At 41.6% G+C, this 22648-nt stretch overlaps 2 protein-coding genes and 1 long non-coding RNA gene across 4 annotated transcripts in view; 2 read left to right on the plus strand and 1 right to left on the minus strand.

Moving 5' to 3' along the window:
* hydin (HYDIN axonemal central pair apparatus protein) overlaps nt 1-11441 on the plus strand; it is an 85125-nt gene extending 73684 nt beyond the window's left edge. Inside the window, exons 79-89 of the mRNA XM_030152482.1 lie at nt 689-858; nt 1667-1865; nt 3342-3451; nt 3537-3759; nt 4665-4874; nt 5943-6106; nt 7189-7339; nt 7422-7652; nt 9226-9450; nt 10866-11147; nt 11231-11441. Of these exons, the coding sequence (XP_030008342.1) occupies nt 689-858; nt 1667-1865; nt 3342-3451; nt 3537-3759; nt 4665-4874; nt 5943-6106; nt 7189-7339; nt 7422-7652; nt 9226-9450; nt 10866-11147; nt 11231-11431 (2166 nt within the window). The 3' untranslated portion in view covers nt 11432-11441. The remainder of the gene's footprint in view (nt 1-688; nt 859-1666; nt 1866-3341; nt 3452-3536; nt 3760-4664; nt 4875-5942; nt 6107-7188; nt 7340-7421; nt 7653-9225; nt 9451-10865; nt 11148-11230) is intronic.
* LOC115432728 (zinc finger protein 420-like) overlaps nt 1-12325 on the plus strand; it is a 597943-nt gene extending 585618 nt beyond the window's left edge. The window contains exon 2 of the mRNA XM_030153674.1: nt 11909-12325. The gene's annotated coding sequence lies outside the window, so the exon portion shown is untranslated. The remainder of the gene's footprint in view (nt 1-11908) is intronic.
* A 3926-nt stretch (nt 12326-16251) lies between these two features.
* Nucleotides 16252-20410, minus strand: LOC115432991 (uncharacterized). Of its 2 annotated transcripts, XR_003937284.1 has the most exons (4): nt 20293-20410; nt 19659-19746; nt 19474-19561; nt 16252-16646 (listed from the first exon to the last, which is right to left on the minus strand). It is a non-coding gene; the product is annotated as an uncharacterized LOC115432991 (long non-coding RNA). The 2 variants fall into 2 exon arrangements; XR_003937283.1 differs by lacking the exon at nt 20293-20410 and having other exon boundaries at nt 19659-19793.
* Between the last annotated feature and the right edge of the window lie 2238 nt (nt 20411-22648).

The raw sequence follows: 22648 nt of genomic DNA on the forward strand, positions 1-22648 counted from the left end.
GTAATCTTATTGAGTTCATTTCCTAAATTTTGTTGATTATTTTTTGTTTTTTTGCCCCATTTTTGTTAATCATTTAGTTTATTTTTGTTGCTTATGAGGTTATGTTTTCATCGGGGTGTGTCTGTTTGTTTGTCTGTTAGCGAGATAACTCAAAAAGTTATGGACGGTTTTAGATGAAATTTTCAGGAAAGGTTGATACAGGCACAAGGAAAAAAAATGCTAACATTTTGGTGGTGATCGGGGGGGGGGGGATCTGCCTTGGCGGAGGTCTGCGCTCTCTGAGTGCTTTTCTCGTATTGTCATTCGATCAACATATTTACCCAGGTCTCTGTTTGTAGCATAAGAAGATAAAGAATAAAATCTAAAATGGAGTATATAAACAGTGAGTAGGGTAGAATAAAACTACCATAAAAAACATGCAAAAAAAAAAAAAGAAAGAAAAAAAAGATGAAATAATAAAATAAATCGTTGATATGTGCAAAATGTGACAGTATGCATTAACAGTACCAGTTAAAGTGGTGTTGCATGAGCAGCAGCAACAGTGGAATAAAGGGGCAGCAACAAGGGATTTTATCCTGAAATAAACACCCAGTTTTAGTTGGAGTCTCATTTAGATAAAGTGGAGTTCCAGGACGAGACCAGAGTGGATCAGATAAGACGGACCAGTCTGTGTGTTTCTTCTCTTCAGGTAAAACACGGGCCGACGTTCACCTGCGAGGTCAGAGGCAGGGCTGTGGCCGCTCACCTGGAGTTCTCCTTCATCACACACAACTTTGGAAAGTGTTACCTGTTCAGCCCCGACATAAGCCCCGCCTCCGAGACGCTGGTGATCAGCAACAAAGGCAAAAGGGACATCAGGTAGGAGGTCAGGAACGGGGGTGGAGAAGAATTCAGCGGTTCCGGCTCCAGTATTGAGTCTGTTATCGATAAGGGTCAAAACATGGTATGCGAACTCTCTCTGACGAGACATTTTAGAGACAATTTGACAAAATAATGTTGCTAAATGACCCACATTTTTACTTTTAAATTAATTTTTGCTTTAGTCGGACCTTAAGGGATTATCCAAAACAAGGAACTACTTTATATCGAAATAAATGTTGGAATGGCAATCAATTAAAGTTCACTCTGACGGGACACGACTGTTTTGACCCATAATAAACTGTCGTCCAAAGGCTTTGTTTCAGTAATTCTGTGACATTTTGCTTTGGATTGGAACTAAACTCATAAAGGGTTATAAAGGACCAGTCACTAGAACATCAAACGAGTTATTCAGTAGCATCCAAGTTAAATATGTTTGAAGTTGGATTCAGTTCAGGGCTGAAAATGAGTCGTGGAACTATTTTAATTAATTTTCCAACTGTCAGAGTCAAATAAAAATGAAATAATATGACATGTAAATTCTTTCCTGATGAATCAAGACAGAAATGTTAGTGAATGTTTACCTCAACAAAACTACGTGAAATCAAAACAAGAGGCGTCAACTGGAAAAAGACAAAAAGGATGTGGTGACAGAAATGAGGTTAAAGGTGAAAATGACAGTTCAGTAGAAGAGTCGGTTCTTGATTCCCATCCTTAGAAGTGTTGAATAAAAATAACCATGACAACAGACTCCACAGGTAAAAAAAACAAACAAAAAAGAAACCTTGTGTGTGTTTTATTTGGACAGTGTGGAGTGTCAGTTCAGGAACACCTCTGACCTGGAGATTGACTTTAAACCGGACATTCTGTCCCCTGGAGCCGACATGAACGTACCGGTCACCTTCTGTCCCCATGAGGCGCGGCGCTACGACGAGACGCTGACCTTCATCCTCAACAACTGTGTCAAAAGACAGGTTCGCCTCATGGGTCAGGGCGTCAAGATGAAGGTGAGAAGGTGACAAGAAGATGTTTGACATTTAGATTAGATTAGATTAGATTAGATTCGATTAGGTGAGATTAGATTAGATGAGGTTAGATTAGATTAAATAGAATTCGATTCGATTCAATTAGGTGAGATTAGATTAGGTGATATTAGATTAGAATAGATTAGATTAGATTAGGTGAGATTAGGTGATATTAGATTAGATGCGATTAGATTAGATTAGATGAGGTTAGATTAGATTAAATAGAATTTCAATTCGATTCAATTAGGTGAGATTAGATTAGGTGAGATTAGATTATATTAGGTGAGATTAGGTGATATTAGATTAGATCAAGTGAGATTAGATTAGATTAGATTAGATCAGGAAATAGAGGTTCCAAAAGCCGCACAAACACTGGAAATACAACAATGAAAAAAGCAATACAATAACATAACAAAAAAAACTATTAAAAAACACTAGTAAAAAAAACGCGCTTGCACATTGGAAGGTACTAGCAGAAACAAGTGGCAAAGTAGTAGTAATAATAATAATTATAATAATAAGCTTATTAGGTTATATTGTAGTATGTATATTAAAAGGTGTTTTCATGTCCTTTATCCGCTCCAGTCCTCAGACTTTGGGAACACTGTCAGAGCAGAAGTCCAGTAGTTTTCAGTAATTAGTTTTTTATTCCAGTTCCTTTTGCAGTACTAATGCTGCGTTCCAGGCCACCCCTAACTCGTGTTTTTCCAGCCTTCTACCGGTGAAAATGCGCTGGAATGTCAGTCAAACCTGCGACTTCCCACCCGTGAACTCATACTAGATCCATGCTCTCCCAGTTCCGAGCTCTGACGTCACATAGCCCATGCGTGAAACAACAATGGCGGCCCCCATGGATGTGGTGTTTATGCAAACTGTTTATTAAAGCAAGGTATTGCTCTGGCATTATTTATCCGTAAATGTTCTGCATAATCAGCAGCTGCTCTAGCGTTAGGACAAGAATAAAAGAATCCAAATACGAATCAAAATAACAACATAAAGGGTAGAACAGCTTCTCTTGCCTTATGTCATTTTTCCTCCTCTGTTTCCCTCCAATAAGCAAAGAACAAACACCTCTGGGATAGAAATGACTGTAAATGAACATAACGTACGGTCACCATGCTGGTTTGTTTACATCTAACTACCTCATTTCCTTGCGTGACTTGCCGGGAATGCTACAAAGTCATGAGTCGTGGTGTGAAGTCATGACTTCAAAAACCGTCCTGGAACACAACCTAATAGAAGTGTTTTTGACAGTGACGTCCACAGTGGTGGTGTTTAGACTGGTCCTTCTGAACTAAGACATGGATCAGGTGTTTCTTCAGTCGAATAACGTGTGTGTGTGTGTGTGTGTGTGTGTGTTGGGATGGGATGGCTGTGGTCCAAGCCAAACCCACAGACTCAAACCCAAACGTCTGTTTCTGTTGAATTGTGACAAAACTCCGGTGGTTTCTTGGCCAGGGTGTGGAGGTGGAGTTGGACCAGAACCACTTGGCCTTTGGAGCTGTGGTCCAACACTGCCGGTCCAGTAAGAGGGTAGTCCTGATCAACACTGGAGACGTCGGCGCCAGGTAAGGCCGCTCACCTCCCAGCTCTGTATGCAGACACACCCACTGTGGGCGGAGTCTGTCGTTGATTCGTTGACCTCACGTCCAGGTTCCACTGGAAAAAGGAGAACTTTCCTCCGGACTTGTCGGTGTCTCCAGCTGATGGCTACATCTGCCCGGGCGCCGAGCTTCCGTGCGACGTGTCCTTTGCGCCCGTGAAGCTGCGTAATCACATCAGGTCTGACAGCTTGTGTTGCTTCGTTGAGGGGGTGTCGTCCTCCGTCGTCCTCACGGTGACTGGCGCCTGCATCGGAACTTCTACCAGTAAAGAGGTGGGACTGACCTTCAGACGGCCCCAGAAGGACTGGGAGGAGACCAGAGCATCTAGTGCCCAACTCAGAGATGTGTAATGGGGAGGGGGGGCACAGGGGTATCTGGGTAGAATGGGGGGGGGGTTACTGTGAGTTGCTTTGTGTAACAATGTGTATGTATGTGTTGTGTGTAACTGTGTAACTGCGTTGTGTGTAAGTGTGTGCAACTGTGCGTTGTTGTGTGTATCTGTGCATTGTAGTTGTATTGTTGTGTGTATCTGTTGTGTTGTTGTTTTGTGTATCTGTCTGTTGTCGTGTTGTGTGTATCTGTGTGTTGTTGTTGTGTGTGTCTGTGTGTTGTCGTTGTGTGTATCTGTGTGTTGTCGTGTCGTTGTGTGTATCTGTGTGTTGTTGTGTGTGTCTGTGTGTTGTCGTTGTGTGTATCTGTGTGTTGTTGTGTGTATCTGTGCGTTGTCATTGTGTGTATCTGTGTGTTGCTGTTGTCGTGTTGTGTGTATCTGTGTGTTGTTGTTGTGTGTGTCTGTGTGTTGTCGTTGTGTGTATCTGTCTGTTGTCGTGTTGTGTGTATCTGTGTGTTGTTGTGTGTGTCTGTGTGTTGTCGTTGTGTGTATCTGTGTGTTGTTGTTTTGTGTATCTGTCTGTTGTCGTGTTGTGTGTATCTGTGTGTTGTTGTTGTGTGTGTCTGTGTGTTGTCGTTGTGTGTATCTGTGTGTTGTCATGTGTATCTGTGCGTTGTCATTGTGTGTATCTGTGTGTTGTTGTGTGTGTCTGTGTGTTGTCGTTGTGTGTATCTGTGTGTTGTTGTGTGTATCTGTGCGTTGTCATTGTGTGTATCTGTGTGTTGCTGTTGTCGTGTTGTGTGTCCAGTAAACCCCCTGACTGTGCAGGTGTGTGTCCTCCTCCAGGTTGTGTCTTTTGTGTGTCCGGTGCGTGGCTCTCACACTCAGACGCTGACTGTGTCCAACCCGTCCAACCAGCCGTGCAGCGTCACGCCCGTCACCGAGGGGGACCAGTGGAGTCCAGCAGGACCCATACACCTGGAGGCCCTCCAGAGCAAGGCGTACCAGATCACCTACCGACCCCTCAGCATGACCGCCGACGGAAACAAACACCTGGTAAACAGCGCCCACATTTAACCCCGACGCTCCACCGCACACACCTTTACTTTACCAGGATCAGTCTGGGTGCGTTTCCACTGAAGTTACCTGGTAAAAAGTTTTCCCTCAACCCCAAACTTTCCCTTAAAGTAGTTTCTGGTAGGAGGGTCGGGCTGTTTTGATTACCCAGAATTCTTAGGGGCGGGGCTATGTGCTGAGGGACCGAGGGTTTGTATGTGGCCTTAGCCGGGCCCCAGTCTACCATTTCAAATTTAATATCTTTTAAAACTTGTTTAAGGTATTTAATGCAGATTTGTAAGTTTAAGATTTTTTAGGGACCCACGGGTTCCCTGATGATATACTTTTTAGCTTACCGGCCGACAGGCCGTAAGCTATTGTCGTCCTGCGGCGTCTGTTACAAAAATTTCAATCATCTTCTTCTCCCAAACTCCAGTTCTGATTGACTTCAGACTTGGTATACAGCTTCTGTATGATGATGCCAACACAAGGTATTGAAATTATTTCGATCCGGATCTGATTCTGGATTTGGTGCAACTTTGAAAAATGTTCCCATTGTAACAGATAGGAAGTGGATTGAATCAGTATCAATGATATCAAGTTGGAATTTGAATTTTTTACAGATCTGATTGGAATATGACCAAAACATGGGCTATTTCTGTAATAGAATAAATACACAGAACTGGGTGATAGTAAATGGCATCTGGATACATTTCCCAAAGCTTTGAATTTGACTGGTAAGATACAGGACCATTGGTCCTTTTTTTTTTTCCTTATGATGATATATGCTTAAATGCAGAGGTGGGTAATCCCAGCTCCATAGAGTAAAAGTCCTGCCATGTATTTGTTCCAACCACTCACTGAAGCAGCCCAGTCTGATGAGCACAACATCCAGGTAGAAGGATCATGAGTGGAATCACCTGCGTTAGGTGAACAGGTAGATCCACTTCATGGCAGGACTTTTACTCTATGGGATTACCCAGTTCTACTTAAAAGGCCTCACATCGCCCAGGTCGGCTCTAAGCTGTGAAATGCGTTAACCCTGTGTCCTGTGTTTTCCGTCTCCAGGGGTCAGTGTTTGTGTCGTTCCCTGACGGATCGGGCGTCCTTTACCTGCTCCAGGGAACCGCTGAAGCTCCGAAGGCCGAGGGCGCCGTCGTACACGAGCTGCCGGCCAAGACTGAGCACACAGAACTGCTCTGCGTCAACAACTGGCTCCCCAGGCAACAGCGGTAAAACACACACGCACACACACACACACCTGCATCAGTGCTACGCTCACACATCTTTCCGCACTAAAACCCTCCTGAACCTTCTCAGCCTGGTGCTGACGTAGAGTCGACTCTACGTCTGAAGGTTTTAATCCACTGTCCTCCTGTACTCAAGTAGAAGTATGGATACATGTGAAGAAGAGGACAAGGTGCTTATGTTCATAGTTACCTTTTATACTTGAACATCCAAATACTAAATGTACATGTGCACTGTTAGGCTCTTTCTTTCTTTATTTTCCCTCTCTTTTTTTTCCTATGATTATAAGTAGTACTTTGTGTGTATGCATATATATCTATTTATGCGTAGTTTTCTTTGTCTTATGTCCTAAAAGTGTGATTGGCTATGTGTACAAACTTGTTAATATCATTATTATCCAATTTTTTACTTACTCATTTACTTTATTTATTTATTTTTTCGTACCATGATTATAAATACTACTTTGTGTGTATACATGTACATCTATTTATGCATAATGTTCTTTGTCTTATTTCCTAAAAGTGTGTTTGGCTACGTTATATTATTATATTACAATATTATTACCTTTTTTTTTTACTTTATTCTTCCCACTTTTTTTTCTTTTTCTTTCACTTTCCTTTTCATCCTTTCAGTGAGCATTTTTGATACTCCTTTTCTTCACAAAAAAAAAGAGAACAGTGTACTTTGTACTATTGATGTCCTGTGTAATGTCTGATGAGACTGTTCTGTATAAAATTTTGAATTAAAAAAAACCCACCAGTGCTTGTGTTACTGAATAATAAAGCTTTAATGAGACGAGCCTTCAATTAATCAGTCCAAGTTTATTTATCTAGAACTTTATAACGTGACGACGACTCAGGTGCTTTACATCTAAAAGCATGATTAAACATATATATATGTATATATATATATATATATATATATATAAGATAAAAACAGTTTAGTCAAACACCATAAATATACCTAAAACAATAAGACACAACACACAGTGATAAAAAGACCACAGATTTCAGACTTAATGGGGTCTCGGTTCTAAAGGTTAAAAGCCGGTTCTGTTTCTGCTCAGGTTCCACGTTCTCATCGAGGTCCTTAAACCTGATAAACCAGACCCCACCGTGTCCCTGAAGGGTCCAGAGTTCATCGACGTCCCTGCGTCGGCCAAGAAACACTACAGGATGTGTTTTTACGCTCTGAGGGAGGGGACGTACAGCGCCAAGGTTTGACCACGTGTCTCTGTTCGGACCTGGACCCGGACTCGTCTCGGAGCCCAGTCCTGACGCGACTTCCCTCTTTTCTCAGGTCACGTTCCGTAACGACACGTCTGGGGAGTATCTGTTCTACCTCGTCACCTTCAAGGCCACGTCTCCACGGGTTCTGTCCACTGTGGAGCTGCTGACGGCTGTCCGGCGGACGGCCACCGGCGCCGTAGAGGTGGAGAACCCCCTCAGCAGCGCCGTCTGCCTTTCCACTGAGTGCAAATGCCCCGACATCAGCGCCGAACCTCAGCACACGGTGCCGGCACAGTCCAAGGTGGGAAACAAGTCCAGCATGACATCCCATAATACACTAAATGACAGAAGAACCGGTGTGACATACCATGTGATGTCATGAAATCAGTGTTGTCATGCCGACACGACCGCTGTGAGCTTTATGATGTGTGTTTTCACCTCTGCCAGAAGGAATTGTGATCACTTTGCTTTGTGTGTTTGTTTGTTTTTTAGCAACTTTACAGGAAAACTATTCCACCTATCTTTCCTAAATCTTCCCCACAGATAGGCCTCGGCCCTGGGACCAACCCATTACATTTTGGTCCCAGTAGGCCAAAGTTCAAGGTCACAGCAAGGTCACAACATCTACAATTTTCCATCTCTCATCATTGAGCAATTTTCAAAAATTCATAAAAAATTCAAAACGACTCTGATTAGCCTCCAGTTTGATCCACCTGTAGCTTAGAACAATATCTTGTATCTGGAACTAAATTGTCCACATCCACTGTGGAATGTGGACACTGGACATTTACATTTAACATTGAAAATCCCATTTACCACACATTTAAAATTAGAACTCAACTAATATTGATTGGAATTGAATATAATTGGACAGACACATGACTGGTACCAAGCTTCAACTTTGTAAGAAATATTGTTCCGCTCCATTTCTTTTCCGTTACGCTCTGTTGACTTTTGTTATTTTTTATGCACCATTTTCAAAAAATCATAAAAAAAATGCAATTTGTGAAATATCATTATGAAATTTCTTTTGCACATCCATAGTTTAAAAATAAATAGTCGATCCACACATGCACACTGTTCGGGGTGCTTGGTGGAAGTTTGTGTTCTCTGAACACTTGCTTTTCTTTTTTTTTTATGCTTTATTTTTGACAAATTTTACATTTTTTAACAAACAGACAAAATGAAAATGTAAAGACATAAGAAGCAACCGACGTCAACACACACAGACAGAGCAAAAGTCCAACGGTAACGAAGTGGGTCAGTGAGTCACATGATCAGAGGGCTGAGTTAACCTGGGTACTGTCCTGTTTCAGTCCATGTCACATTATTCAGATATTAGGCCTGTAACGGTACATAAAATTTTCGGTTCGGTTCGTTTTCAGTTTTGAAAGCCACATTTGTTTGTTTTTTTCGGTTCGGTACAGGAAGAAAGAAAACCCCTCAAAATGTCTCTAATGTATTTATGAATTTTTGAACATTTTTCCCCTAAAGTTCCTTTTTCTTTTTCTCATCATACTGTGCCGTTTCGGTACAGATGTGTACCGCACCGAACAGGTGCGTACCAAAACGGTTCGGTTCAGTACGTGTTCCGTTGCAGGCCTATCAGATATATTCTCATGTTGCATTCTCATGTCCAGGTGTGTGACATCACTTTGTATTCGTTATGGAGTTTCATACATTTTGCTGTTACACGTAGTTGAGGACACACTTCCATCCACACCTCTACAAATGTAAGCACACGTACAGACTGTTGTTGCACTCGGACACACATTCATCTGCTGACACGTTTACATCCACTGTTTTCATGGACGTTTGTGCGTGTTTTCCTGTAGTGCATATTTACACATGTTGGCTGTGTGTCCTTTCTTAAGGTCGGACTGAACTTCGAGTATCTGCCGCTGCATGTGGGCGTGTCCACGGCCCGGCTGACCCTCTGCAGTAACGAGCTGGGCTCCTTCCACTACGACCTGCACCTGACCGCTCTGGACCCAGCCCCAGAGAAAACCGTCCACTTCAACACGTCTCTGGGCAGCAGCCACTCCGTCCTCGTCAAGTTCACCAACTTTTCTCGTGTTCGGACCGACTATTCCTGCAAGGTGACGACGAATCAGTCATGTCAATCGATCCGTGTCCGTGGGTAACGAAGGGTCTGCAGAAGGCCTGCAAGACCCAAACTAACCAAACTGTTGAGGTCTGAACAGATGGAAAACTAAGGAGGCTGAGATAAAATACACAAGATACAAGAATAAACTAGAGTCATAAGAGAGAATATTATAAGTAACTATGAGCGGAAAACAAAAGCAATGCAAAGAATGTATGGAACCTGTTAAACAGTATTATAAAAAAAACTGACTTAGAACAAACGAATATTAGCAGGAGCCTTTTAACCCTTAGGGGTCCACGGCCACTCAATCACATGACATTTTCAACACGTCATAGCGTCAGAAGTGGGTCACGTAGACCACTGGGGACAATTCCATTTGAAAGTGCGGACTTGAAACACATTTACACTTTTTATTTGATGTTGATGAAGAAAATACAACCGGAGATATGACGGTTTGAAACCAGAGCAAACAAACAGAGTAAAAGTATGAAAATGAGGGGGGGGGGGGGTTAGATTTCTGACCATATCTACGTCAATTTTTGTCCTTTTTCAAAACGGAAAAAAATGGTCAAATCTGCGGCTTCTAACCCACAGACTGTATTAACAGTACAGATAAGGGTGAGGATGACCCCCACCTGAACCAGATGAGGAAACTGGGAGGACCGAGGGTGGGGCAGGAGAAAACGCATATTTAAAGATATGTTTCTTTGTCAAATATTTGAGTATAGTTTTAATTTAGTACAATTTTAATTTTCTGTACTAATATTTGGAACCAATATTCACTTTTAAAGTCTCTGAAAATGTTCGGTAAGCATCTGTGTGTTATTTATGCAATAAATGATGTCAATTTTTCAAATTAGATTTTATATTTTGTGTGTTTTCTGTCCTTTTGAGTTGATATAGTAGGTTAAAGTGACAAAACAATAGGCAGATGAGATAGATGAAGTTGTGCTGGAAAAAAAGATCCCAAACATGGGTCTAGTAAACATTTGTTTATATAGTATATGAAGGCAAAATCAAAAGGACTGAAAAACAGACAAAATAGGCTCAGACCACTAAGGGTTAGACATGTTACAGAAATCCTAACGGTCCTCCAGAAGGACTGTGTAGTGTCGAGAAAATGACAGATATTGTCAAAAACCTCGGTTTAACCCTTTAACTGCTGAGACATTATGTCACTCAAACAGGCTTTGTTCAGTGGTTTTGTTTTACTGCAGAAAAAGACCAAATGAGCAACAAAGAATATAATCATAATAAAAATATGCAAAAAGACTAAAATGAAGGGGGAAAAAAATGAGCAAGAATATGAACAAAAAAGAATAATAAATCAAGAACCGCGGTGTTAAAAACTGAAGGATGCCACATGGGTCAGATGTCATGTGCATGTCCCCCCCCCCCCCCCCCCAGACGGACCGTCCAGACTTCACTGTGGACAGAAGTGTCACTGCAGGACCAGGTTTCCACGCCGGTTCTGAGGCCGGGGTGGAGGTTTGCTTCGAACCTCACCAGCAGGGGGAGGTGACGGCCCAGCTGACTCTGTCCTCAGCGGTCGGGGGCGAATATGTCTTCCCGTTACGCGGGATCTGCCGCCCCCCCAAAGCCCAGGGCCCGTTCAACATCAGGGACGGCCGCCACGTGTCCGTCCCCTTCAAGAACGTCTTCCTGCACACCGCCACGTTTTCTTATCAGGTGAAAAAAAAAAAAAAAAAACCCTCCCACTCCCAGTTCGGCCTTTACTGTCTGTCCATTAACCCGTTTGATTCCACCTCCAGGTCGACAACCCCTGTTTCACCGTCAAAGGGGTGGACAGCCTTCCATCCAAAAAGACTCACAGCGTTCAGGTGTCCTTCAAGGCTCCTCAAGGACACTTTCCAGGGCCGTGGTTCGGCAAGGCCACCATCTCCAGCCAGGGCCACGGCAAGCCTCTGTCCTGGGTTTTTTACCTGAAAGGATACCGTCCTGAGTCCCCTTAAAGCCACGGTGTGTAGAGTCAAACTTTAAACTAAATACACGACACAAATGCCTTGTTTGGAGACGGCTTAATGCAGCAGTTTTTCAGATACATTTTTAAGGGGTTTTTTTGCAATAAAATGTTTTTCCAGTAGACAGCGTTAAAATTGTACTTCTGTTCTTGCAGCGCTCTAATCTAATCCTGACCTTCTGCTTTCAGGTTCAGGTTAGTGTTTTGGAGGGTTTGGTTTGGCTGTGAAAACTACTGCACATGTGATTCCCTGATAGTGACCTCAGGGCCTCTGGCTGCGTCCACTGCACCAACCCTGCTCAGGCTTAGGTTTGGGAAGGTTTTCAAAAAGTTTCAGTTTGTTGGATGCATGATGTTGCAGAGCGTCACGTCCTCTGTAGTTGTGTGACATGTTCTCATAGAAGAGTCTCTGCCGTCGTTCATTCACAGAAACAGCCAGACATTGGGTCGTCCAGAGGCTGTACCAGAGGTGGTCCACTCTGGTACTGGTCTGCTCCAGTGTTCACCTTAGCTTCAAACTGGATTCAGCATTTTTCCGCTGGTCTAACCCTGAGCTGCAGAATGTGTTTGATTTGATCGAAAATGTGTTGAACTGCTGATGACTGTGGTAAAGAACAACCACTGGATGAATCAGAAAGTTCAGGAACAAACATTTAGTCATTTTCTGTCGTTCAGTGTTCTGCTTAATCACCTTGTTTTTATAAAGTGGACCTGAAACATGAGACAAAAGTATTTACCATAATCACCCTTAAACGACATCCACTCATTATTTGTTCAATTACTTCTTAATGTTTGACTTTTTCCACTTATTGAATTGAATGAATTGTTTATTTTGGTTTGTACATTAATCATTACACATAGCACAATAATAATAATAATAATACATTTCATTTATAGGCACCTTTCAGGACACTCAAGGTCACTGTACAAAGTTGTTAAAAATAAATAAAACACCATTAAAATTACACATATACATCTATAAAACACATAGGTACATAAAATGGCTGCAGGTAAGAGTGAAATTATGGAATTGAGTAGGCCTGTCTGAATGAATAAGTCTTGAGCTGGGATTTGAAGGTGGTAATAGAGTCAGATAATTAATTATAATAAACATTAAAAACAAAATAGGAATACATTAGAAGCAAAAGCTTATTTTTGGGCCTCTCCTTTTCCACTTAATCTCCTGATGCTTCCTGGTTTCAACATCTATCACAATGTCTTTATTATTTATCAGGTTACCGACCAAAAAAAAAAAAAAAAAAAGTTGCCACGTTGACAACACTGACTCCAATACTCGGTGTTACTTTTGCAGTTCCATAATGTATGTGACGTTTCCAGAGTGTGACTGACAAACCAGGGTTCCAATTCAAATCTGTTATGAAAATTCTAAGTCCATCTTTTTAAACCACCCCTCCTAAATAGTCTAGTAGGTCTAAATCCTTGTAAATGATCTCAACCACACTGGCTCAGTCTGGTAGGACGCATGTCAGGTACTGAAAGGACCCAGGTTCAAGTCTTGTATTATCTAAAATTTCCTTAGGGGGTCAGATGAGTGTCCATTTTTGTAAAAAAAAAAAAAAAAAGTTGTCAGAAATGCATAGAAGTGTGTGTAAATAATGCAAATCCATTTGTGCACAGACTACTGATATTCTCTGACAGTGGAAGCTCTATTTTCATAAACATTGGATTTGGAATAGCACGTGGATGTGAAAACTTTTGCTGGTGGACGGACGTGACATTACCCATGATGCTCTGGTCAGTCCCAGTACTTTATTAGGAATAAACTTATAGACTTACTATTGATAATTGTGCTCTTCTTCATAAATGTTAGTATTGTGGATCTAAAACAATCCCAGCTGACACAAAAACACTAAATGTGTCAGTGGACGGATGTGACATGGTTGTTGTGGATCCCATCATACTGATGCTCTGCAGCCATGTCAGCGTTTACACTAATGATCCCTGTGCAAAAACTAGGAGCACTATTATTTATTGGATAGTTTATCATCAGACTAAAGAGGAAAGAACAATATGGAATTGTTCTTTCTGTATAAAAATGCTTCTTATTAGAAAACTTGATGTAAACAGTGCTGTGTGCCATTCTTCATGTATGTATTGGTGGAACAGAAGCAGGATGGATCAGCACCATACTCCAGATTGAACCTGTACAAATAAAACATGTGATATGGAGGAGAGAATCTGGGAAGAAAAACTGGGGAATCTAAAAGAAGAGAATATTTGTTTTTCAGGTAAATTCAGTTCAAATATAACTTGGCCATTTGTGACATGAAAACATAGCATTAATTGTGATGAAACTGGACATTTTTGAGCTGAAAACATAGTTCATATGAGCATCAACATGTTGAACAGAACTGAAATCCTGTACGTTTGCAGAACTTGCATTTACCAACACAAAGTTCCTTTGGGGATTCACTGAGACTGATTTATTCTGCACAAAGACACAAATAAGACCTCTAAGCAAATTTTAGTCCAATACTGTTTTGAAGTTCACCACCCAAAGTAGAGAACTGATACCTTTAGAATGACAGTGAGACTGAAGCTGTCACATTAGCTCAGTCTGATAAAACACTGACTGGGAGCTCAGTGGTTCTGGGTTCAAGCCTCAGGTATGAGCAGGTATTTTTAACAGCCCACTCAAATAGTAGATTTAAAACCTCATAAATAACAGGGTTTTTCCACCTGACTCATTGGCTCAGTCTGGTGGAAACTGCAATTTGAGCCCATAGGTGGGAAGTTCAACACCCAGGTATGTTAACAACACTTTTTCTGTGTTTTCAAGTTAGAAAAAAAAACAAAACAATAAATACAAGTTCCAACACTCCAACTGTAACTCACAGATAGCTCAGTAGTTTAGTGCAAGAAACTTAATCCTGAGTTGGCAAGATCAAGACTCTCTCAAGAGAAAACAATAAATATTTTAACCCCCCCCCCAAAAAAAATTAATTAATTAATTAATTAATTAATTAAAAAAATAGATAGATAAAAATAGGGTGAGAAATCAACTAATATTTAATAACTGCTCAACGGTCTAAAAGTGACAAAAACAGACAGCACAAATATGTGCAGCGCTGTGAACATCAGTCTACATGGATACAACAGTCTAAGACCAGACTAAGAACCCAAATCTAATCCAGTTTCATTTATCTAGTGCCAAATCCAAACTACAGTCATGTCAGGACACCTTCTGTTCAGAGCTGGTGTGGACCAGACTCTGTCACATGTCAGCTGAGGCTGGTGGAGTGGTGAGCTCTGTGCAGAAGACCCTTCACATCACTGTGGGTCTGGTTCAGTTCCCCTTCCTCAGATCTGAGAACCAAAGGCCTACACCCTGGTTGGAGATGGAGCAGAGTCTGTACTCAGGGTTCAAATTTACAGGTCTTATACCCCTAAAAAATGTCTCATATCAACAAATCAGCTGTAGCACAGTGGTTAAGGAATGGGACACATGTCACTTACCCATACTATTTTTGAGAGCGTGAGTTCAAATCCCACAGCGGGACAGATTTTTTCAAAATTTCATTCCTTTCTTGCTTTTCCAGGTTTCAGGTTTATACATTTCTTATACTGGTCAAATTCCCTCTGTAAGCTCCACCTGAGCTTTAGCTCAGTGGTCTAAGCAAAGGGCAAAAGGCCCATCCTCACTACAGAATCCAAGGTCGTGAGTTCAAATCCCACTGAAGTCTGCATTTTTCACCCAAAAAAATACAAGAGTGGAAAGAAAGAATAAATACAACTTCCAACACAATAACATCAGCTGACAGATAGCTCAGTGGTTAAACTAGTGCCAGACTCAACATCTGAACCCAGCGGTTGATGGTTCAAGACCTAGACAGGATGTGTAAACTTTTCTGTGTTTTCAGGTCCAAAAAAACACAATAAATACAAGTTCCAGCACATCACTGGTAGCTCACAGATAGCTCAGTGGGAAGGTCAGTGGTGACAAGAAAAACAACTACTGTGAGGCTGACTGCTGGTTCAAATCCAGTGCTTAGTGACTAATGTTGGAAAAAAAGTAGGGTGTCACACTACTTTTTTTCATTCAAAAAAATTTTGAAAAAACAAGGACAAAAAAAATGCTGCTGCACCCCCCCCTTCCAGACCCAAGAAATGTTATTTCTTACCCCCAGGGGCAACAAATAACATAACTTGGGTCAAAGGCCAGCCGCCATCCAAACCTGGAACAAACACATGACAAAAAGTTAAACAAGGTCAACAAGAGGTCCAATAAAAATACAAACATAAGCAAATTCTGTAAAATAGAAAACTACAAAACAGCAGTAAAAGAAGCAAAGCAACTGAGACAAACGGCAACAGCTGATGTTCAAAGGACGAGCAATAATGTCACAAAAAACAACACAATTACAACACACCTCTGAAATACAACTTGGGGGGTGGGGGGGCTCACCAAGGACAAAATGAAATCTGTAAAAGTAAAACATTCCAACTCCATGTCCAATCCAAACCCCTCCCACTTTGGAGGACAAATCCCCCGTCATTACTGTAAAACTCCAGCCGCTCATGGGCTCCTGCTCCATAACCCCTCCCTGACAGATGTGCAGAAGCTCGGGGGGGTCTAGGCCCCCCCCGTCCCTCCCTCACCGTCCACTCGGTGCTCGTCACTCACAAGTCTCGAACCTTCAACCTGCCGACGACAGGCGGCCGTACAAGAGCCAAGGACCAAACCCCTGAGCTACCGAGCACCGATGCCCTGCCAGAGGCTGAGTGACAGCTGTTCACAGCATGAACACAACATGTGGATCCACAACAGCACAAAGAAAGCAGCCCACAAAAACAGGACAACATTTGGACCTACTCTGGTTAACAAACTAACAAACTGTATAAAACCTCAAACCTCTGCAAAACAGAAAACACAACTGAATAGAACTGAACCCATACTGGATCAGGAATGCATATTTGTGTAAACCAACAGTCAACCCCGACTGTGTCTGAATGAAAAACCACATTAAATGAATGGGACTGACCACCACTTACAAACTGCACACCTGTTTCAGCTCTACCAACAATAGACTCAATACAGGAAATCACCAATTCAACAGATCCAAAACATCCCACAGTTGGAGTATTCACTGACCTCTAAAACAGTCATAAAGATCAGATCTGTCCTCCAGCAGCTCCACAGATGATGGTTCTCCATTTCCAGGACTTCATCCACTGACGCAGGAAACCTACAAGTGGGACAAAGAAACTGCACACATTCATAACCTACAGGAAACCTGTGTAACGATAAAGACAATCTACTTCATGCAATAATGTCACATACTAACAACACATTATAATTCCAACAAACGTCAGAAGTACAAAAGGGCGGGGGGGTTCACCAAGGAACCAGAACAAAATATTACATTACAACTCCATCTACAAATAGTCTGCATCATCACAACAATAAAAGTATAAACACAACAAAACAACTGACTCAGACAGTACACCAAAAGACACTATGTCTAAATAAAAACTAATGACAGTTGTAAAAGTTGACTCTTTATAAATCTGGGAACAACGAACATTTCACAAACTACTCACATGTACGACTTCAATTCTCACAAATTCTACAAAATCTACCTTCACTGGCATTAACAGACTAATAGAGGAAATCACCAATTTAATAGATCCAAAACATCCCATAGTTGGAGTATTCACTGACCTCTAAAAAGATCAAATATGTCCCCCAGTAGCTTCAGAAGGTCTGGAGGATGGTTCTGCGTTTCCAGGACTTCATCCGCTGAGGCAGGAAATCTACAAGTGGGACAAAGACAGGACTGACATGACTTCAACATCCTACATGGAACGATAAACACCATCAGTTTAATGCAATATTTATTTATTTATTTGTCTAGTCGATAAAAAGTACAATATTTATTATTTCTGACAAGTACAAAGAAATTCACAATAAACTCAAATGCAGGAAACACTGAACTAAACTCTTTGTGAACTTCTCTTTAAAATATTTTCCCCAAAACTAAGGCAGGGATTAAAGCAAAAATTTTTCATCTGACTGAAAATTTTCTTCTGGTCAAAATCTTTGGCCATTATTAAAAATGATGCAATACAATACTACTATAGCGTACAAGTTTACATAGTCAAATTTGGCAATACTGTAAAACACACTGAATGGGAGAGTGTACAGGTGTAGAAGATTAGTAACATGGAGAGAAAAAATGTCATGAGTGGTACTGGTGGGGGGTCTGGGGGTCCTCCCCCAGAAAATTTTTAAAGCTTCAGGTCAATTTTGGTGTTCTCTGGTTAATTTAAAAGGGGATGAAAACCTTTGAAGCACGTGAAAATAACTAGAAGAAAACCTTACTGCAAAAAATGAGTGAAAAACTTTTTATTTAACAATTTAGGAACTCCTAAAACATAACTCCAACTCCAACAGCACAGGAATTTGGGGGAAATGTCTGTAAATGTAACCCTAGCCAACTAATCTTCAGCTTCTCAGATTGATGGTGGATCAGGACTTTTTTACCATTGGAACCATACAGAATTTTCTTGTGGCAAACTCCGCACATGCACGCACCAGGCTGCTTCATTTTTTTGCACCATGATCTAATTGGAGTTCCATCGTCTCCCTTCTCATCAAGCCACGCCCACCTCCATCTACAGGGTGTCCCATCAGTCTCCATACATAGGAAAAATAAACGTTTCTTGACATAAACCATTTTTATTTCTATAATATGCTCTATATGACTGCCATTTTGTCGGGAACACATTTCAATGCGTGTCCTCCACTGCTGAAGAACTATAAAGAAGAAATAGAAAGAAACACATGTTAGAACCATATGGAATGGATTATGTCTCCTGTGTATGCAGACTTATGGGACACCCTGTAGTTTTCACGCATCTCTCAATAGTTCCCACTTCAGCTCCTTCCTCTACAAACGTGTCCATGATGTCGTATATGCTAGCCAAAATAATATGTACGTCATCAAACCTGCGTTCGTCATCACGTCATCACAACCCCCCCCCCCCCCCCCCCCAATATCATGTTCTCTTCTGATTGGAAGAAATTATGTCAACTGAAACAGACATTCTATTCCGTTCCAGATCCTCTCTGAGGGGATTTAAATACAGTGGCTTTGCAAATACCAAGGCTGTTCCTCATTCATTCACTTTTATCTTCGTACTGTACCACACACATACAAATAAGACGCTAAACGAGTCAAAATAAAACACTTATGCAGTCGGGCGCGTAACCGCGTAAGGCCGCGGCGCGCACAGCCGCACGCACGGGAAGGGCACACACACACACACACACACACACACACACACACACACACACACACACACACTAGTCATATACCGGCAAGAGGAAACAAGCTATTAACCCAAACATGAAGGTCCATGTAGATCAGTTCTGTCTTCTCCCCTTTTCGCTGTGGTTCTTTCATAATGAAAGCTACTTGTTCGCACTAAACTACAGTTAGTCTGGAGGCTGAACTTCGGTAAAGCTGAACTTGTCCATGTGTTTCTGAGGCACAGAATGAGCAGCGTTTCCTTCCAAAGAGAAACAGTCATCAATCTGTCCTCCCGACATAAAAATAAAGAAGTCATCTTATTATCATCACTGTTAAACCTATCAGCCCCCTGAGCCTGTGTTCAACACCTGCAGACCCAGGACAGCAGACCCAGACCCAGGACAGCAGACCCAGACCCAGGACAGCAGACCCAGACCCAGGATAGCAGACCCAGGACAGCAGACCCAGACCCAGGACAGCAGACCCAGGACAGCAGACCCAGACCCAGGACAGCAGATCCCGGACAGCAGACCCAGACCCAGGACAGCAGACCCAGACCCAGGATAGCAGACCCAGGACCCGGGACCCGGTGCCGACTGGACTCCGCCAAACACGTGGGGAAGTTACTTCAGTATGACTTTTTTCCCCCTTCAGTTTTTCCATTTGACGGAAATCTGTCGTGGTGACGGAGAACTTTAATCCCTGAACTAAGGTCAATATTTAACCCAAAGTAGAATGGAATAAAAACTAAATGTGTCACCCAGCAGCCTCAGCGCAGAGAAGGAGTTGTTCTCAGTTCTGTCTGATGTTCCTCCATTTCCATCCTCTCATCCACTGATGCAGAAAAACTACAAGTGGATCAACAACAACAAACTGTACTGAGGATGGAACCATCCTACACACAACATGAATGTGATGATACAGATGGATTTCATGAACAGATACCATCTAAGTGTCATTCCTGTAATAGTCCATGGGTCACTGCGGCTCATCTCCATCACTGTCTGGATGGTGATGCATTCACTGACCACACCTGGATATAAACACACACACACATTTTCAAATTAGACATTAGCATTAGTTTGAGTTTATTTCAATAATGACACAGTTGAATTCCCACAGAGGTTAGTGTGTGTTCAGTGTATGTGTGGACACAGTCTCCTCTCGTATGTTCCATCTGTAACTCTGTACATGTACCAAACATCCTGCCTCACTGACACAGATCCAGGATTTCACACTGTATTAATGATGGGATGGAAACACAAACTGGCACATTTACAGACACAATAAATAAAATCTATATCGGAGCAGTATTATGTATGTAAAACACACCTCCCCAGTATGATGAGTTGAATCCTCTCCTATAGTAGACCAGTCTAATGTGACCCCGCAGACCCAGTACACATACATGGAATTTTCCACAGCTCTTAGCTTTAGCCACATTAGCATCTGCAGCCGCGGTGAGCTGCTCCTGAACACACACGAACACTGTTTGGACTAAATGGGACTAAGTGTATCTGTTCTGTTTTAACTGTCATTATTCATATGGAAACTACCTACAGGTTCAAACATAAACTACCTGTGTTTTGGAAACGTTTATTCACATTCAAACTTTCCGCCGTTAGCTTGGAGCTCCTCTCCAGTTGGCTGCTGTTGGTGTTGGTGAGTCATTGCGCCTGCGCGTAGTGACGTCCTTCTCTCGCGTTAGCTTGACGAGACGTTACGTCATCACCGTGCTGCCATCTACTGGTTCTTATTCGTAACGTCACATGTGGGAAAGTCAGTTTGTCGTAAAATACTGAGAACAGATGAACACTGCAACATAAACTCTAGTTACAGTTGTACTTTCTGACAGTTTAAAGTCCATCTGTTTGTCTTCTCATGTTTTTTTCCTGGATGTGAAATGTGAACAGTTGGACAGAAGTTCCTATATTATTGACACCACACACTTCAGTATATTAATTATATTTATATTGATCATGGATAAAAACTCAAACACATTTAACCACAGTTTTAAATGTATGTAGATGAAACAGGGACCATATTTGACCTTCTCTAGTGGTTTTGTCTGTTAATAAGAGGACACTGAGCACACACCACCTTCAGGAGTGTCTCAGTGAGGCTCTGGTGTCATTAGGATTCTTCTGGATTTAAAATACTTTATGGAGGATGAGACTGGAACCCAGGTCCATTCAGTATCTTACATTCCATCAGACTGAGCCAATGAGGCAGATGATCTGTCTTTATTCTTCTTCAGGTTTTAAGTCACTGCTTTGGGTGAATCTTGAACCCTGCTCCTTAAAACCACCAGACCCGCATCAGACCACTGTGAGCTACTGAGGTCAGTGTTTGGATGGTGGACTTCAAAACTGGGCAGATTTGTTTGCTTCTTTAAAAAAAAAATTGTAAAAAAAATTGTTTGCCCTTCTCAAATGTTACCACTGGATGGCACTATATGTGAAGAATGGATCATCTCAAACTGACAAGACTACATTTGAAAGTATGAATAATCCTGCAAACACACAAAGAGAGTCATGCATTCATGCCAAAAATAAAATAAAGGAATACAATATTTAAGGTCCTTGAAGAAACAATCAGTCTTAATTCATGTTTTTTAATGTGTAAAATTATTTAAATGGGTCAAAGTAAATGTATAAATAGAGAAATATGTGCATTAAAGGCTGAAAAATCAGTAGAAATCTCAACAACAGGACCGACAGAGAACAGAGAAATGCATGAGCTGCTGCGTTTATTGTCTCCAAACTGTTTATAAATGTCACATCAGTAGAAAAGTATTATATTCCAGACATTAAAACACTCAGAAGCATGAGCCTTGAACCCAGGTCCATTGAGGAGCTCACAAACATCTTACCAGACTAAACTACTGACAGTGACTGATGAGGTTTTAAATCATATAAAGTCCTCCTGGATGATGATTGTACTTATTCTCTTAAAGACACAGATGATCCGCCCCAAAATAACAAACTACTGATGAAATTCCAACAGAACTAAACCAGAGTGAAGTCAACAACTACTGAGGACGAACACCACGACAGACGTCTGACTGAATGGACATGGAGGGAAAACCATGGGGTCTGAAAATGACCGTTTGGTTAAATATCTGAATTTACTTAAAAACAAATCAAAATAATCCCAAACGAACCAATTTGTGATGTGTGAGGTCATTAGGGCTGTTTCAAACCATTTGTGTGTGTGTGTGTGTGTGCGTGTGTGTGTGTTGGGGGTTGTTATCAGCGCCCCCCAGTGGTCAAGTATCAGGATATCTTTCATGCTTCAAAAACTATTTTGATACTAAATTAGCTGGAAAAAAATGCTCTGGGAAACTAATGCCACGTTTCCACTACATGATACCAGCTTGACTCAACTCGGCCTTTTTGCATTTCCACTACGTAAAAGAACCTGGAATCTGGTACCCCGTACTAGTTTTTTGGCATCCACTCCGCTGAGGTTCCAAAACGGGGGTAGAGATACTAAAGCATGAGCGTGAACTGAACCAGGCTGATCTTCTAGTTCATTTCATGTGTCGACACAAGAGTAAATATAAAATACAAAGACATAGAAGGACTGGACAGAAATCAGATATGATCAGACATATATACACATGGTCCTCATTCAAGCACTGGAAAATCCCATCAGTCCATGAACACAACATCAGATTCATCAACACATTCATCCACTGTTTTATACAAATGCATTTGTAGCATCATCAGATCAAATGTGAAAGTCAAAGCACAAGACGAACATGAGGATGAAACTGAAGTCAAACCTTCACACTGAACATTTACTCACAAACATGACAATGATGACGCTGTTTCCAAGACGACAAAGGCTGTTTATAAAGGCACCTGATTGGTTGGAAAGTTTACAGCAGACGCACACATCTGACACCATGAACACACGCACCACCACTACAC

This window comes from Sphaeramia orbicularis, chromosome 2 (genome assembly GCF_902148855.1).
Source record: "Sphaeramia orbicularis chromosome 2, fSphaOr1.1, whole genome shotgun sequence".
In the NCBI taxonomy this organism is placed as follows: domain Eukaryota; kingdom Metazoa; phylum Chordata; class Actinopteri; order Kurtiformes; family Apogonidae; genus Sphaeramia; species Sphaeramia orbicularis.